The sequence below is a fragment of the Desmodus rotundus genome, chromosome 12 (assembly GCF_022682495.2).
Source record: "Desmodus rotundus isolate HL8 chromosome 12, HLdesRot8A.1, whole genome shotgun sequence".
Lineage (NCBI taxonomy): Eukaryota > Metazoa > Chordata > Mammalia > Chiroptera > Phyllostomidae > Desmodus > Desmodus rotundus.
Window position 1 is genome coordinate 84441380 of NC_071398.1, and position 16161 is coordinate 84457540.

A 16161-nucleotide genomic window follows, 5' to 3' on the forward strand; every position below is an offset into this window, starting at 1 on the left:
AGTCGTTACCTAGCCAGATGACAGAACTTCATTCACTCCTGTATTAATTCTATAAACATAACTACCATATATCAGGCAGAGGGCTAGGTACTAAGATGAAGAAGACACAGACTGTGGCTACTTGAGCATGCACTTGAGTAGGGAAGACTGATAAATAAATGAAAAACCATGACATACAGTAAGCTGAGTTCTATGGCAGAGACGATAAAGAGCCCTACAGCCAAGACTGTCCAGAGAAGGTGTACCTAATCCAGGCTGGGGCGTCCAGGAGGGCCTCCAAGAGGAAGTTACATTAGAGCGAAATCGTGCAAGATGGGGAGGAGTTAAAAACTCAGGAAGAAAAAGACAGACATTCCACACAGAAGGAAGAGCACCTATGAAGGCAGAAAATCCCAAAATCGGGTAATATGTCAGTGAAGAGTAAGAAGTCTACATAGTCGAGTGAGTGGGGCAGGGCCCACAGGAGAAGAGAGGCAGACAATGGCCTGACGTGATGCTAACGAGGTTGTCCGAGGCCAAATTGAGCAGAACTTAGATGGCGAGAACCTCGACAGCAAGTTAAGGGATTTGAACGTCATCCTAAAACCCGTGGAGAACCACTGAAGGAGCTGAAACATGATGGGGAGGAAAGGTACACTGAGTTCATTCAAGAAGGACAGAACGGCAGTGTGGGCAGTACACATAAAAACAAGAGGTTGACATGTAAAAGACGTCAGGATCCCAGGCCAGACAGCATGTGGGCCTGGACCAGTGTGGTAACCTGGGCCAGGCAACAAGGGGAAACTTGAGAAAGGATACACAGCTAGAGGCAACAGAATTCGGTGAACAATGGCTGCAGAGGGAGAGAAGAGGCAACCCAGGTGGCTCCGGGCTCCTGGTTTGGGTGGCTGGAGTAACAGCTGGATAAAAGCAGGTGAAGGGGTTAAGAAGTACTGACTGGTAGTTACAAAACAGTCATGGGGATGTAAAGCACAGCATAGGGAATATAGTCAATAATAGTTGTATGAACTATGTATGGGGCCAGGTGGGTACTGGAAATGTCGGGGGAACACTTTGTAAAGCATATGATTGTCTAACCACTATGCTGTGTGCCTCAAACCAACACAAAATAACATTGAAAGTAAACTATAATTTAAAAAAAAGCAAGAAAGCTGACATACCCTCCTCCCAGGAAGCCTTTTCCAATTATTGCTCTACCCCCAGCAAAATTGCCCATGCCCTCCTGTGTATACCCGTTTTCCTTAGGCAGACTCCTATTCATTCAGCACACACTTGTTGGGTGCCTTTGGGGCGAGAGGACGGTGGCAGTGGCATGGGGAAGCATGAAAGGGAAAGGACAGAAGGACGGGGGCACAATGCACAATCTAACAGTCACTCAAAAGTACTCACTGGGTCTTTTCTCCATTCTCAGCAAGGACCCTCCCCCACTCCTTGACCCCACAATGGCTGCAGGTTTCAATTGGGGTGAGCCCCCCACTAGGCTACTTTTGCCCACACAACCCTGTATGCCCCACAGGCCAGAAGAGAGAGGGCTCTGGGATGAGCTGTAGGCCCAGGGGTACCAGAAAAGACAAATCTACAGGCCCCTCTTTGTCATGCCGAGTCCCTCTGAGTAGAAGTTGCAGAGGACTCCTGTAAGGTCTCCCAACCCCCGGTGGGAAAGCTGTGAGGCCAGGCTTGCCCCGATCTCTAGAGTTAGATTCTCTTAGAGGAGCTGGTGCCATAGCCCAATATGCAGAAGAGAACATGGGACCAGGAAGGACACGGCCTAAATGCCCTCGAGTCTTCCCCCCCCCGCCCCGCTGCCCGCCTGCCGTCTTTTCCCTATCAATGTACAAATAACCAGAAATCTACAATGATGTCTTCAAGTAGCCGTCAGAAAATGGTCACCTTTCCATCATTCTAAGGGAACAAGATAAAACATTAATACTGAAAGGGAGAGGGGGTCTGTGGCCTGTATCCACCACTGTTTCTTTCCCCAGGGCACCTTCACAAGTATCCCACATGAAGGCACACAGACAGGTCGGCAGTTTCAACAGCCAGCCAGAACCCTCGTTTCCAAATATTCTACATCTCTGGCCTTCAAAAATCTCCTCTGGAGTTTTCCATTCTTTTTGTTGTCTGCTTTTGGCTCAGGTTTAACTATAAATTTAGAAGTCAATACATGTATCTTTGAAAATGGATTTGCTCCTTTAATAAGAGATTACTTGGTGGGATAAGAGGAAAAAAAGAGGGGTGACTCATTCTCTGGTGAGCAATGCAGAGGAAAGATCCTGAGCCTTACACTCGGATTCTTCTCGACACACTTGCCCAAGGCCCCTGGCACAGAAGGGAGAATGGGACAGAGAAAAATGTTCTGTGGGCTGCTCCCAATTACCCATAATAACAGAAAAGCAAGAGATAAGAAACAAATGGAGCCCCAGGAGCATCATAGATTCTTATTCCAGCCAAGAATTCCCATTTACTCTCTCATTCGGCCTTCACACACGCACACACTCACACACACCAGAGCTGTTACCAATAGGCAAACCTGGCTTGACCTTCGTTCCTGCTCCATGCCATCTGTGGGCGCTTGCTGTCAGAGAGCAAGGGAATAAGCCACAAGATGGATGGAAAAGAGACGATGAGGGAGTCAGGGGCCTGGATAATTCATCGAAAGAATCATGAGAAGGGAAACATTAATCAAAGAGGGGGCTCAGGGAGCGTTCCCGGGGCCCATCGCCTGTGCTAAGAGCTCCGGGGAAAAGACGACTTACTTCGTGTGGGGTGTTGAATAGACTGTCGCCATGTTTTTACCCTTTTGTGGCTTGTTTGTGGGGAAATATTAGGAACCCAGTGGCTTCTTGAATCCACTCTTAGGATGCACTCACCTTACGCCCAAGCCCAAAGTTAGGCACTACATGATCGGAGAAAACGAGGTCATTTAGAGACAATCGGAGCACAACTGACTTTAAAAAAAGGCTAATCTGTTGCTGGGAAAACATCTCACGCCGCCATGCCAAAGAGCAATTATCTGAGGATTTTTCTGGGGGTTTGGGTTATCCACCCGTCCACTCCAGCTCAAACGTGAACTTTAAACAAGCCTGGGTCCAGACCCTTAAGACCCTAAATGCTGACAGAAGGGCTGTACCGAAACCCCACTGGATCTGCGGGGATCACACAACTCGAGAGCTCATCCAAGGAGAGACGTCAAGGCGGAGAGCAGCCCAGACGCGTGGCAGCATATTTTCCATCTCCATGTGATCCTCGCAGCCAGAGCTGCAGTTTATAGGCTTACGATGTACGAGGCCTGGAGAATTATCATGGTCTTTCATCATAAACAGACGAGTATAAAATTTGACCTTGTCCTAATCAGATCACCAAATCAACTCGGGCCGGGGGCACAGTGACATGACAAGGGAAAGCCTACACATACCTGCTGTGGCATTCCAAATGGACAGGCTTCCAAGGACATGTCCTGGAGGAGTTGTTGGGCACGATGCACTAGCAGCATGTCCACGTTGAGGACTAAAGCGCTTGTGTGTGGCGTGCGTTTTAAAGTTTGACAAATCAAGCCACGTGCACTACTGCTTATTTCACAGACAAAGAGAAGTAATATCTGGTTCCCTTGGCTAAAAGGTGAATGTGTGTGTGTGTGTGTGTGTGTACACCAACACTCTTATCAAAAAGGAAATACATCACTGAGGCAGGGAAAATGAAGTGGGGCTTTTTATTTCTGGAAAATAAACCTAAGTGAGTCTCACCACATCACTCACATAAGTGAGTCTCATTTATCACATCAAATGTGACTCTTCCTTCAGGTTTCATGAGAATCAAGTGCAGACACGAGGTGACATGCGATGAGTACTCTCTGCTGAGTATGCCTTTTCTGCTAAACACCTCCACGTCACCTAAAAATGTTCCAGTGGTGGGAAAAGGACACAGCCTGACTCGACAAAATCACGTGTTTTAAATTGTTAAGAGAAAACTGGCAAAATAAGTGTCAAAATATCTGATTCCCTTTAAAGAATTACTTATCGGTTTATTCATTTAAAAAAGCAAATGGCCCTTCTAGGTGGTAGCAAGATAACACTTCATCACAACTGAGTCTATCACCACGCAATAGCTGTTGCACTGAGAAATCCTCGAGTCAAAAACGAGAAATCAGGGAATCACACATCTGCAGGAGAAAAGGCAACTGCAGGAGGCTGAGACACTGGTGGCGAGGATTTACATCTGCTATCGTTTAAAAACCAAAAGTCGGGCTGAAGTTGATTTATTACACTACCAGGTAGTTTAAAAAATAGAATGCACTGGTATACACAGCATTTTTTTTCTCTGAGCTCTATAAATGTGAGCGTCCAAATGTGCCAGGATTTTAAATGCCCTCAAAGCACATAGCCCCTGAGAGAGCATCCACATAATTAATGCTTTTTAGTTCCTCCTATCATGCCCGTTTAACAATCACAGTTGGGTGACTTCGAGAATAATTATGCCCCAGTTTGACTCCTCTGGATTCCACTCTCCTCTCTGTGCCGTGTGTGGGAAAACCACCGGGGCGGAGCTCTCGGGTAGGGCTGGGCAGTCCACCACACAGCCAGGACGCACTGCAGTAAGGACGCGCCCCTAGCCTCTTGGTTATCAGGACACCTGAGAAGAGGGATGGAAAAGGGTGCTGGGACACCCTTGAATCCCAGGCCTCTTGGGATAACATGCCGTCTTTTGCATGTCCTCTTCAGGAGCACAGTTGTTCTAGAAATTCTGAGCCATCTCCTCTCCCAGTCACCGGTGTTACATAAACAATGCTTGCAGCGACGTGGCTGAGGTGAGTGCTAAACTCCGTGGTCGCAGCTCATTAAATGACACATATGGAAGTTACTCATGCTCATTAATACGACGTTTCAAGTGTTGTAATTTAACTGGCTGCACACTTACACAACCACACAGGCAGAAATAAACTAAAGTCTACTACTAGAACTCAGTCAAATCTGAAGAAGTGTACATGTAAAGAGATGCATGTGGCCGTGGACTGCCTCATTTGGGTGACTGACACCTGTCATGTGAAACCCCAAAAAGATTCTGATGATACCAGAGGTGCCCAACTGCATCCTTCTGTCTGAACTTTATTGGGAAGGGTTAATCTGAAAAGGTATGAAATTGATTTGAATGCCTTCCCAACAAAGCTTTTTTCCCCTCCCCTTCTCCATACATTCCAGAGCGATACAATGCCTTGCCCAGCACATATTCAAGTTTAAATCTTGATCTCTGTGCAGAGATTGCCTTGGCAACCTCAAATTCTCTGTAATGTGAGTCATCAAACAGGCAAAAAAAAAAAAGAGGCATAAATACATTTGTACGAATCAGAATTACAAACCTTTACATGAATCATCCTCAATTGGCTGTTTGAAAGCTGTTATGTCACTGAAAGTGCAAAGAAATAAAACCACTTTATCCTGTTCGTTTCGAATTGGAGCAATTTTCACAAAGAACCACACAGGTGTCCCTGAAAGAAATATCAAAAGGTCGGTCAGTAATTTGCATTCTTATTTGAGGGGCTATGGAAGCAAAGACTTGGGAATGAATAGCTGCAAATATTAATTCAATTTTTAAAAAGCTTCATTTCTTCAGGGGCTGGGGTTATTACACCATTATTTCTTTTCTCGCTGGAATAAAAACTTTCACAGTGACCACTCAGTGGGACTTTTCTTTTGTTAAAATAATTTTGTAAGTGCAGCTCTCTTAACTCTTGTGAAACAGTTTAAAAAAATGGGTTGAAAATCCCCATCATCTCTGGTAGTAAGTAAGGTGCAGAGACCTGCAGACTTACTTGAGACCATGTAGTGGGCAAGTAAAGAGGAGGGGCCGGAATGGGCATTGCCAGCATGGCCAGCAGACCATGCAAACCCAAATTTCCCAAAGGGCCCCAGGGTCAGAATCCAGTTTGGGAATCCATCAGTTTGGCTCACATGCTCAATCAGCCATGGACCCAAAACTATGTTTCTAAGTCTCTCTCCCCAAAATAAAAATCCAAAAGGTCCAAACAATAGCAAATGACAACACACTAAGAAGGGAAAGAATCACCACAGTGATTCTCCCAGCAAAGGCTCCCCCAGAAAGGAAGGTCTCCAGATGGGTTTAGGTAGTGATTACATTAGTGCCTTAGGGTACTCAGTGAATGCGTTCAACTTCCAGTCCTTGCTCCTGGGCAAAAGCAGGGGATGAATGAGCCTCTCCAAAGCACTGAGCTGATGCACAGAAGGAGAAGCTGGGCAGGGCTCATCTGACTGCCTTCTCAGATGCCCGCTCAGGTATCTATGGCCAAATACCTACCCAAAGTCAGCCTCTGGCTTCCGAAACATAATGAGGGAAAACAAACAAGTGTTTTCTATCTATAGAGGACATCAGCAAGACTGACCCATCAATTCTGTGATACAAAGTTAAATGAGACACAAAGTAGTGATAAGTTCTTCCCTATCTAGTTCTTGTATCCCCGTTCCTAAAAGGGGATCTGGCATGTAAGAGCTTAATAACTATTTGTTGAATTCTGTATTACTGGAGAGCATTTTACATACTATTTTATAGTCATTTTCAAGTTAAAGTACAATAAATATTCCTCTATGTTGTTAAGTATTAGAAAAGCTTCCAGGCATTCCAGACACTGTGCTCAGTATTTTATTTTATTTTATTTTAGGAGATAGCAAGCAAATAACTCACTGAATCTTGGAAACAGACCCCCAGGAGGTCACGTGGGTCTCTGCCTGCAATCACATCAACCTCTATACTACACAACACAGACAGACCCCATCTCATTAATATTAGGATCAGCCAGTCTAATTCAATAACTAGTTTCCATATCTAGCCACACCACTTACACGTATGTATGACTAAACCATGTAAAACAGGCAGCAAATAGATTAAATGAGAAATTTCACCTTACATCTTAATTAGCTACGTGTTCATCTGTAGTTCATTTTAATTCTCTGTCCATTTTCCCTTTCCGTCATTTTCAGCTGCCATTTTCTGGGTGCTCTTAGAACACAAATGGGTTATGTCACTAAGAAAAATGTATTTTGAAAGGAAAATCCACCATACAGAAATCACAAATGGCATCCCAGAATCAAGAAAATGTGGCCTCTGAATTATCCACTGTTTTTGGAAAGTTCGTATTACTGCTTGTCCCAATCTCCTCCCCAGAAGTTATAGGATCTTAAACCATTTTCAATTAAGCAACAGAAAACTCTGAAGAAAGCATCACACAACTGAGTCTACACACCCACAGCTCCCAGGTATATCCTAGCTGGTGAGACAAAAAGCAAAGGAGTCCAAAAACCATTTTCTTTTTGCACTGAAGAAGACTTTAAGTGAATTTCTGTTAAGGTGGTAAGCCGGAAAGCGCTTCTAATTTATTGAACTAGGAATAAAAATCAGACGAGAGGACCACCATCCATGATGTCTAACACCAGCAGTCCTGTCTTGCTGGAATTCCCAGAACCCTCCCTTTCACAGCTGCCACCTCTGGGCCCCCCACTTCGCTGTATCAGCAGAGCCCCGTGCCTGTGAACATTCCAGCTGTGGCGATAGCGTCTGGTCTTTATATTGCATTTTTGACTCCTGAGATCGATGGCATTAACCCACGTCTTGCAGGTCATGAGCACCCTTGTGTTAGTCGCATTGGGAGGTCTTTTTCATTTTACCGCAGTTCAAGCTCATCGTGAGCTCTCCCCATTTCATCAGCTCAGACTGTTTAAAGCAGAGTGCTTCTCTCCACTAAATTATGCCTACTGCTTGCTTCCAGAAATGTTCCCTTATTAAACATCCCTTTTCAGTGTCTAAATATGTGTCTTGTACCGAAAAGTCATATAGTCAGTATGTATTGCCTCAGCGTTCATCTCCAGCTAATCATCTGGACTTGTTGAGGGAGGGAACCTCCTTTTTGCTGATATGATGTTTCCCTGGAGAGAGACATCTTTCCATGTAACACTTGGGCCTTTTTCCTGTGTTGGTAAATTGGAGGCAAGAATTGGACATGCATAGCTTAACCACTTCTCCCCCTCTACTCTCTTAGAGATTAGTCTATATTCTGCTCTGCTCTCCTACTCCATAAATGTTGGGGAAGAGGGCAGAGGGCAGGGAGGATGGCTGCTAAGAGAACTGAAGTTCTCCACTGCTGCCTGGGATGGGTAGGTAAGTCTGTCTGATTCCAGGGTTCACTTTAAGAAATTCTTGACCTCAAAAAATAAACTGTCCATTATCTTACCTGCAAAAATGGGCCTATTTGGGAATAACAATTACAATTCTAGACATGCAAGGTATGACAAAACCATAGGCAAGCCTGAAGAAGAACAAAGGAGAGAGATCTTCTTTTATAGAGGAAAGGGGGGGGGCTTTTACAAACACAGTCCACTAGAGAAACGGGGAGCTCCAAGTGTAGTGCTTTCCATTAGCAGAGTTAGGAAAAGGGCTGACTTGTTGCCAGGCAAGGAGAAAAGTCTTCCTTCCTCCTGCTGGGGTAGTAAAGTAGAAACATACTCCTGTTGGAGACTAGAGCTACGGGTGAGTTTCTTCCCGTTTGGGGTAATTGACGGTGAAGTGGTAAGCCATAAGAGCTCCCCCTACAGGCCCTCCTGACTCCATTGTACTTGAGGTTTTTATTTTCGCAAAACTCACTTGCCCATACGTATGAACTACATTTTCCAGGATCAGCGTTACTACTCATAAAGGTGATAGTATAACCTCCATTTGCCGGATTCCTATATCTCTTCTCAATTAGTTCTCTCTCAGTCCTAATCACAGGAAGGGAAACAGAGTGTTATGTAATGGCCCCCTCAAACCTTAACAATTGAGGACCATTTCTTTAAATAAATCCTAACCCACCCCAAGGAAATCTGATTCACTTTCTGTCTTGCATCCTGCACCCCACATTACAATGGTGTCTAACGTAGTATTATGCGTAGGGTGAATTTGGCCATTACATTGCTCAACTCCAGGAGCAGCCATCCTGAAGTGGTGAAGCTCAGTGGCCTTGGCAGGGCAGCTAGCTGCTCTAGAAATGCTTCCTGAGTTTCAAAGGACTAAATCCTGCTTCCAGTGTCCTCACAGTCACTTAGACCTGCCTCTCTCCCAGATTATCACCTCCCAAACAATCTAGAAAAGCAAGTACATGGGCTTCAATTTTCACTTTTGAAATTCTTCTAAAAGAGACCATGAGTCCCTCCTAGATGTCACAGACTAACCTTTCCTCTTAAAAGCAAGGCATTTTTAACAAATGAAATATTACTCAAAGTTTCAATATATTAAACAATTTCTCCCAGTGAATATGAACCATCCAGAGCCTGGAGCCCCACACACCCAGTTTCCTTTCCACCCCCCTGGAGGCCCCCAACAATATTGCAGAGCCCTTTGGCTCCATTCAGACATAGATCTGCTCAGAGGCCAGGGCAGCTGGCCTCCAGGGATCTCTCCTAGAGCCCAGATTCTGCAGCAGGATCCATTCCATCAAGATCCAAGAAAGAAATAGATGCACAAATACACACACACACACACAAAATTTTAAAAGGAGTTTAAAATCCCACCTCCACCCCCAAGTAGCTACAGTGGAAAAACCAACAAAAGCAAGTACTTCATGTCCTGTGTCTGTGAAAAGGACAAAGGGCCAATCATAAATTTTCTGTTGTGTATTGAAGATCAATACACAAATCTAGGAGAAACACAGCATCTGGCAATCCCACTGAGAGCCAAGGCTGCTGCTGCTGCGACAGCAGTTGTGTCCTGGCCAAGGAGGCCCAGTGGAGGGGACAGTTCAGGTCAGGCCCCTCCTTCTCGTCACTCTGTGATTCTCACCCCTACGTGGCTCCGTTGAGTCATGTATCGATGAACCTGACAATCTAACCTTGCTATGGGGTTTCTCAACCCCAGCAGTCAGGTGACAAAACAACAAAGCTCAGGTGTATGAGAGAATTTCTGGCCTCCATCAATCTTCTCCCTACTCTGGCCCTCCTCCCAGGTACTCTCTGTAACCAGCCAGCCAGGCAGCCAGGCCACATTCGACAGCACAGAATCAACCAAGGAGCGTGATTGGCTCTTGGGAGGGGCTGCATGTGCTGGGCCATTTGGATAGGTCCAGAGACTGGACTAGGGAATGGCAGCCTGCCCCAGGAACAGGTCAGTTGGTCTGCGGTCGACTTCATTAAGACAAATGACGAGTGCAGAGAGGATGAGACAGCACCAGGAGGATGTAGTGGCCACTGGCCATTACAACAACTGATTTGGAATCCTAAGCCCCGGATTTGAGCCCTATATCTTTTTTTTTTATTTTGTGGTTTGATCATGTCACTTTAACTTCCCTAGGAATCAGTTTCCTCATTTGTAAAACAGGGATAATAGGACTACTTAAGATTAAGTAAAAATATACTCATGTTTGATACATAGATACTTAAAATTATTACTTTGCTTTCTTCCTTCCTTTTAAGTTCTTTATCCATGAAACTGAAATGCTCAATCTCACCTCCTAAGGTTGTTTCAATGACTTATAAAGATAATGTATCTCGAGGCATTTAATGAAACTCCAAAGCTGCCCCCACCTGTTCTGAAGGAAGAGGGCCAGTCTCAACCGTAACAAGGGGAAAGCTAGAGAAATCAGTGCTTAAACCTCGACACAGTGAAAATTTGATTGAAGAGCAAAAAGCAAAACCTAAATAGAGACAGCTACACTGTGTGTAGATAAGAAGATTCAATTTTTTAAGATGTCAGACTTCCCCACTGAATATATAAATTTAATGCAATTTCAATGAGAATCTCGATTGTTCTTTTTTCCTTTGTTTTTCTTGGAGCTTGAAGAATTGCAATTCAATTCAAGTTGACAAATAAAGGTAGAAGGGTGGCCAAGAAAATTTTTAAACTTTTGTAAAGAAAAATGACAGGAACTACCTATTACGGTAATTAAGAGCCATTGGCGCTGGCCCTAAAACAAGCAACAATGACAATAATTGTATCATTTATTGAGTGCTTACAATGAGGCCAAGCCCTGACACATCATGGTTTGCTTCTCACAGCTCTGTACGGTGAAACTGCTACGGAGACGTTATCCCCGTTTTAAACATGGAGAAGGCCAGTGGGAACGCATTTTTAACCAAACTTACGTAGGCTACAAAAGGCTTCCTGGAAAAGGAGAGGAGAGAAACCAATCCATGAATGTGTGAGAATTTAGCATATAAAGAAAAGGGCATTTCAAATTAGAAGGAAAGAGCTGGATTCTTTAAAAATAGTACAGAAATCCCCCCTTACCCGTGGTTTTGCTTTTAGTGGTTTCAGTTACCTGAGGTCAACCGCAGCACAAAAATATTTAATGGAAAATTTCAGATACAAACATTTTATAAGTTGACATGACACAGAGTTCCCAATAGCATGATGAAATCTCCCACCATACTGAATAGGGATGAAATCTCGCCAGATCCCACTCTGTCACCCAGGAAATGAACCATCCCTTTATCTCGGGTCACCACACTGTGCGTGGTCCCCATCCACTAGTCACTTAGCAGCTGTCTCGGTGATCACATTGATCGTCGTGGTGCTACAGTGCTCGTGTTCAAGGAACCGTAATTTTACTTGGCAGTGGCTCCGAAGCACAACAGTAGTGATGCTGGCGATTCAGAAATGCCAATGAGAAGCCATAACAAGCTTCCTTGGAGTGAGAAGGTGTGTGTGCATAGGGGGAAACAGTATATATGGGGCTCGATGCTATCCAGCGCTCCAGACATCCACAGGGGGTCTTGTAATGTATCCTCCATGGATAGGGGAGGACTGCTGTACTGAGACAGCTTAATACACAATGTGGAAAGTAAATGAAGTTAGACGGCTATGTCACATAACATATAAAAATAAATTCCAAGTGGCTAGTGTTCTAAATATTCAAACATAGCTATAAAAGTACCAGAAGCAAAAATGGAAGAATATTTTTATTATTTAGGTAAGGAGAAGAACTTCCTAAGCATTATATTGTGTGTGTGTATGTATATATATATATAGGCATATATATACATATATACATACATATGTATGTATGTATGTCAGAAACACAAGGAAAAACAATGGCATAAAAATGTTGTACTTATATATAGTATTTTTTAATCCTTACCTTAGGATATGGTTATTAATTTTAGAGAGAGAAAAAGGGAGGAAGAGAGAGAGAAACATCGATGTGAGAGAGAAGCATCGACCAGTTGCTTCCCTTATGCTCCCTGACAAGGGATAGAATCTGCAACCAAAGTATGTGCCCTGACTGGGAATTGAACCTGCAAACTTTCAGTGTATGGGACGATAATCCAGCCAACTGAGCCACTGGCCAGGGCTCGAAATAGTATTTTCTAAAGTCTCTAATTAAAAAGAAAAATTTGTAATAGGAAAAATATTTTTCTTCATGTGTGTGATTTAGGATTAATATCCCTTATTATAAGAAGCTCCTTGCACTGAATGAGTAAAAACCAATCCACTAGAAAAATAGGCAAAATGTGACTGTTTTCCTATGAGATTTCTCTCCACAACTAGATTGTAACCTTCTCAAGGGCAGAGTCAGTTTCTTACATCTGGATCTCTTTGGCTCAAGCCCACAGGCCTACAGTAGGTATTACTAAGTAGTTGGCCAGCAGCTTCTCCTTGCTGACTTGACAGAATGCTGTAAGATGCCTTTCCCGGGCTTCTCGGATGGAGAAGCTGATCCAGAATTCCCACACATGGGGCCAGCAGCCTCACCACAAGTTATGGAATCAGTCACACACTGGGGAGTATTACCCAGAGCATATACTGCTTTCACTCAGGAGTGATACTTCTTGGTTCTCTTGTCTGAAAAATGGACAAAGTAGCACAAGAGTGACCGCCTAAATATTTACTGAATGAGTTTATTAATGAGGATTGTCATTTATGTAAGAAAATGTTCTAGCATACTGAGAATGAGTTAAGTAACCATACAAAATATATAGCACTACCAAAATTCCCAGGTTTATTGATCAGACTGGCCAATCGAAATGAACCTGTCAAATAATCCTTCCTTCAAGATATGTGGTAGCAGTGCACATACTCATTCCAAAACACACCACGAAGGCTTCTACTCCCAAATCCCCAAAAGATTAGACAAGGAGTAATGCCACCAATAGAAAATCCTTTCTACAAAGTTGTCCTTGCAAATACTGAAGAATGGGAATGGGGGGAAAAGAATCAAAACAATTTATTAGAAGCTTATAAAAACCAGTAAGAAAATCACTGGAATTAAATAAAATATATGGGCAAAGAATCTGAATAATTAACATAACCGTGTAACTTTAAATAGATGGTAAATAGGGAAAATATTCAGTCTCATTAGCATGAAAAATACTCATTAAACAAAAAGATTTAATTGTAAGCAATTTGATAATTTAAGTTATACTGTCTAATGCTGGTGCAGTACAATGAGTCAGAGGCAATTATCAAGTGAATTTGGAAATGGGTTCAATTCTCCAGAACGCTATTTGGCAAAATGTCTCCGAAACCTTAGTTCACAATCTTTTGACACAGTAATATTCAATTTCTAGGGAATATTTCATAATGTCTACAAAATATCTTTGCACAAAAATATTTACCTTAACATTGTTTTAATAAAGAAAATTTAGAGCCTTATAAATATCCAACAATAGAGGAAGTATTATTTAAATTCTTTCTCAATGATGTTTATGGGGAATTTTAATGACGGGAAAATTGGGGGGATAAAGATTACATAATTGTATGATTTCAAATTGCATATGGCAAAATATCAATTATGCCACATGTACACAGGCAAAAACTGAAAGGAAACACGCCCAAAAGTTAAGACTATAGTAGTGTTCCTCTGAGTCTTGGAGTCTTTTGGGTGATTGTTTTTCTTCATTATACCTTCATGTATTCTCCATAGTAAAAATGCATTAATTTAAAAATGAGAGAGAAAAATAAACACTTTCAGGTGATGACATTTCACATTTTAAAAATCTCAGCAGGGGTGACTTTTCCCCCAGGGGACCCTACACTGCTTTAAATGCTCACAGTTTCCATCTCATGAGCCACAAAGTTTGAAAGTAGAAGCCAAATCTGCCTCCCCTCCCCCTCCTCCCATCCATATCTATTCAGCCCACTTTTCCGGGACACTGCCCATCAGTCCAGCCCCACACTGCTGCCCCCACCGCCCCCCCGCACCCTCACCCTGAATCATAGCCTTTTCTTTCATTCATCTGTTTCTTGGTGACTATCACGTTCCTTTCAAAGTCAGTGAACAACATTCACTGAGCACGTCCTCCAGGCCGGGCTCTGCGCTAGACTCTTGGCGTTCCTGGCAGGAAAAGCGGTGTTTCCCATGTCTTGGGCACAGCCTGGGGCTGGACACACTGAGGGAAGAGCCAGTCAGGGGGCTCCACTGACAAAGTCCTACATTCAGTCTCCTCCCACTGCCCGCACCACCCTGGACATCTCACCACCTCAACTGCCTCTTCTCCTGAGCAGGCCCCACTCACCTTGTCACTAAGGGGAACCCCTACCAGGCCCCACCCTCCAGTCTCCAATGCTCCATTCCATCTCCACACTCTACCTGACTCATCTTTCTAAAATGAAAATCTACGTACCCCTGCTCAAAGCCCTCAATGCCCCTCACCACCATCCTCGTTCCCCACCACTGCTGCTCCTAAGACAAATTCTAAACTCTTTAGTGTGGCTGTGTTACTGGCCCTAACTAACCCTGCAGCCTCATGGGGCACCTCTCATTTCCTTACATTTTTATGTAACTATACTCCATGAGTCTTGCTGGCGCATTCGGTCTACGCGTCAGACACAATGCTGGGGGCAGGGGTTTGGCCGTGAAGAAAGACACACCCTAGGCCCAGAATTCAGTCTTCATTGCAGCTGCTTTCTGTCCTGGCTACTCAGAGTGTGAGGTGTGGACCACAGCATCGCCATCGTCTGGGAGCAGAATCTCTGCCCCTTCCCCAGACCTACTGAATGGAAATAGTTCGATTCGCAGGTGATTTCCCAGACAAGTCCAAGTCTGAGAAGCCCTGCTTTGGATCTCTTGAAACTTCAGTGCTCGCTCTCACGTGTTGCCTCTCCACAAGCATTCCAATGGCCTGGGGTACTCTCTGCGCTTCTCTCCGCCTGACTCCACCTACCCTTCAGTTTCTGCATGGACTTCCTATGTGCTAGGAAGATTTCCTCCCCTGACCTCCTAAGGTAGGGATAAGTAACTACCCTATGTGGTGTCACCATCAAAACACTACCGCTGTGTCCTGCAGATGCTGCCCCGGCCCCTGCAAATCCTCTAAGAGTAGAAGCTGCACCTGTCTTTCCAAAACCATATCCCTGGCAGCAAGCCTGGTGTCTGACATATTGGTCAATAAAACGCTGTTGAAAACAGCACAGAATTTGGTGCACCTGGAATATAATTCCCAGGCTTAATAAATAATTTTAAGTTTCTAAATTCCTCAGGAGATGGTAGGATTTTGAGGAGTTGGGGTGTGAGCAGGTTCCTGGGAAGAAACCACACTACCTGCATCAATCTCATCCTTCATATGTTGTATGTAGACCTAGCCTCTGTGGAGCTCCTGCTAGCCCTGCCCAGTAGCCATCTCTGTGCAAATGAGAAAGAGAAGCTCCCCCCTCAGCACAGACGCAATTCTAGACCGGGGGGCATGGAGGGCTCAGCAAGCAAAACTGAGTTGGCTTCCAGTTGCCCCCTACGTGTGGTATCGCCTGCACCACCATATGTGTGGGCCCCGCTTTCCACCCACAGTCACACTGTCCCCATGTAAGCAGAATGGCTGTGCAGCAAGCACTGGGAACCAGCTCTTGGCTCTGCATGACCTCAGGTGAGGAATTCAACTAGGTAACTTCTTATATAATGGAGCTAAGTAATATCCACCATGCCTACTTCACAGGTCTTAGAGAATGAACATTTTAAAGTAGAGTGGAGTCATGCCTTCCACAGACTTTATTCTCTAAAGTCAAAGGGGAAGGTGAAAATTGTACTTTACCAAAATCACTGTTGAAAATGCTTTAATACCACGTGTGAAGTAGAGCCCGTGCCCAGGCTGATACGCGTCAGTAAGCCTGCCTCCATCAGTATCCAAGAAGGGGAGAGATGCCGATTCTTTGTAGAATGCAGTGGAACTAACCGGCCTACACGCAGAGGCAGTG

The 16161-nt window shown here is 44.2% G+C and overlaps 1 protein-coding gene across 2 annotated transcripts in view; it reads right to left on the bottom strand.

The window, feature by feature from the left end:
• Positions 1-16161, bottom strand: part of KCNH1 (potassium voltage-gated channel subfamily H member 1) — a 308219-nt gene that overhangs the window by 256307 nt on the left and 35751 nt on the right. For both annotated transcript variants that reach the window (XM_024551338.3, XM_045188348.2), the window contains exon 4: positions 5354-5482. In XM_024551338.3, the coding sequence (XP_024407106.2) occupies positions 5354-5482 (129 nt within the window). The remainder of the gene's footprint in view (positions 1-5353; positions 5483-16161) is intronic.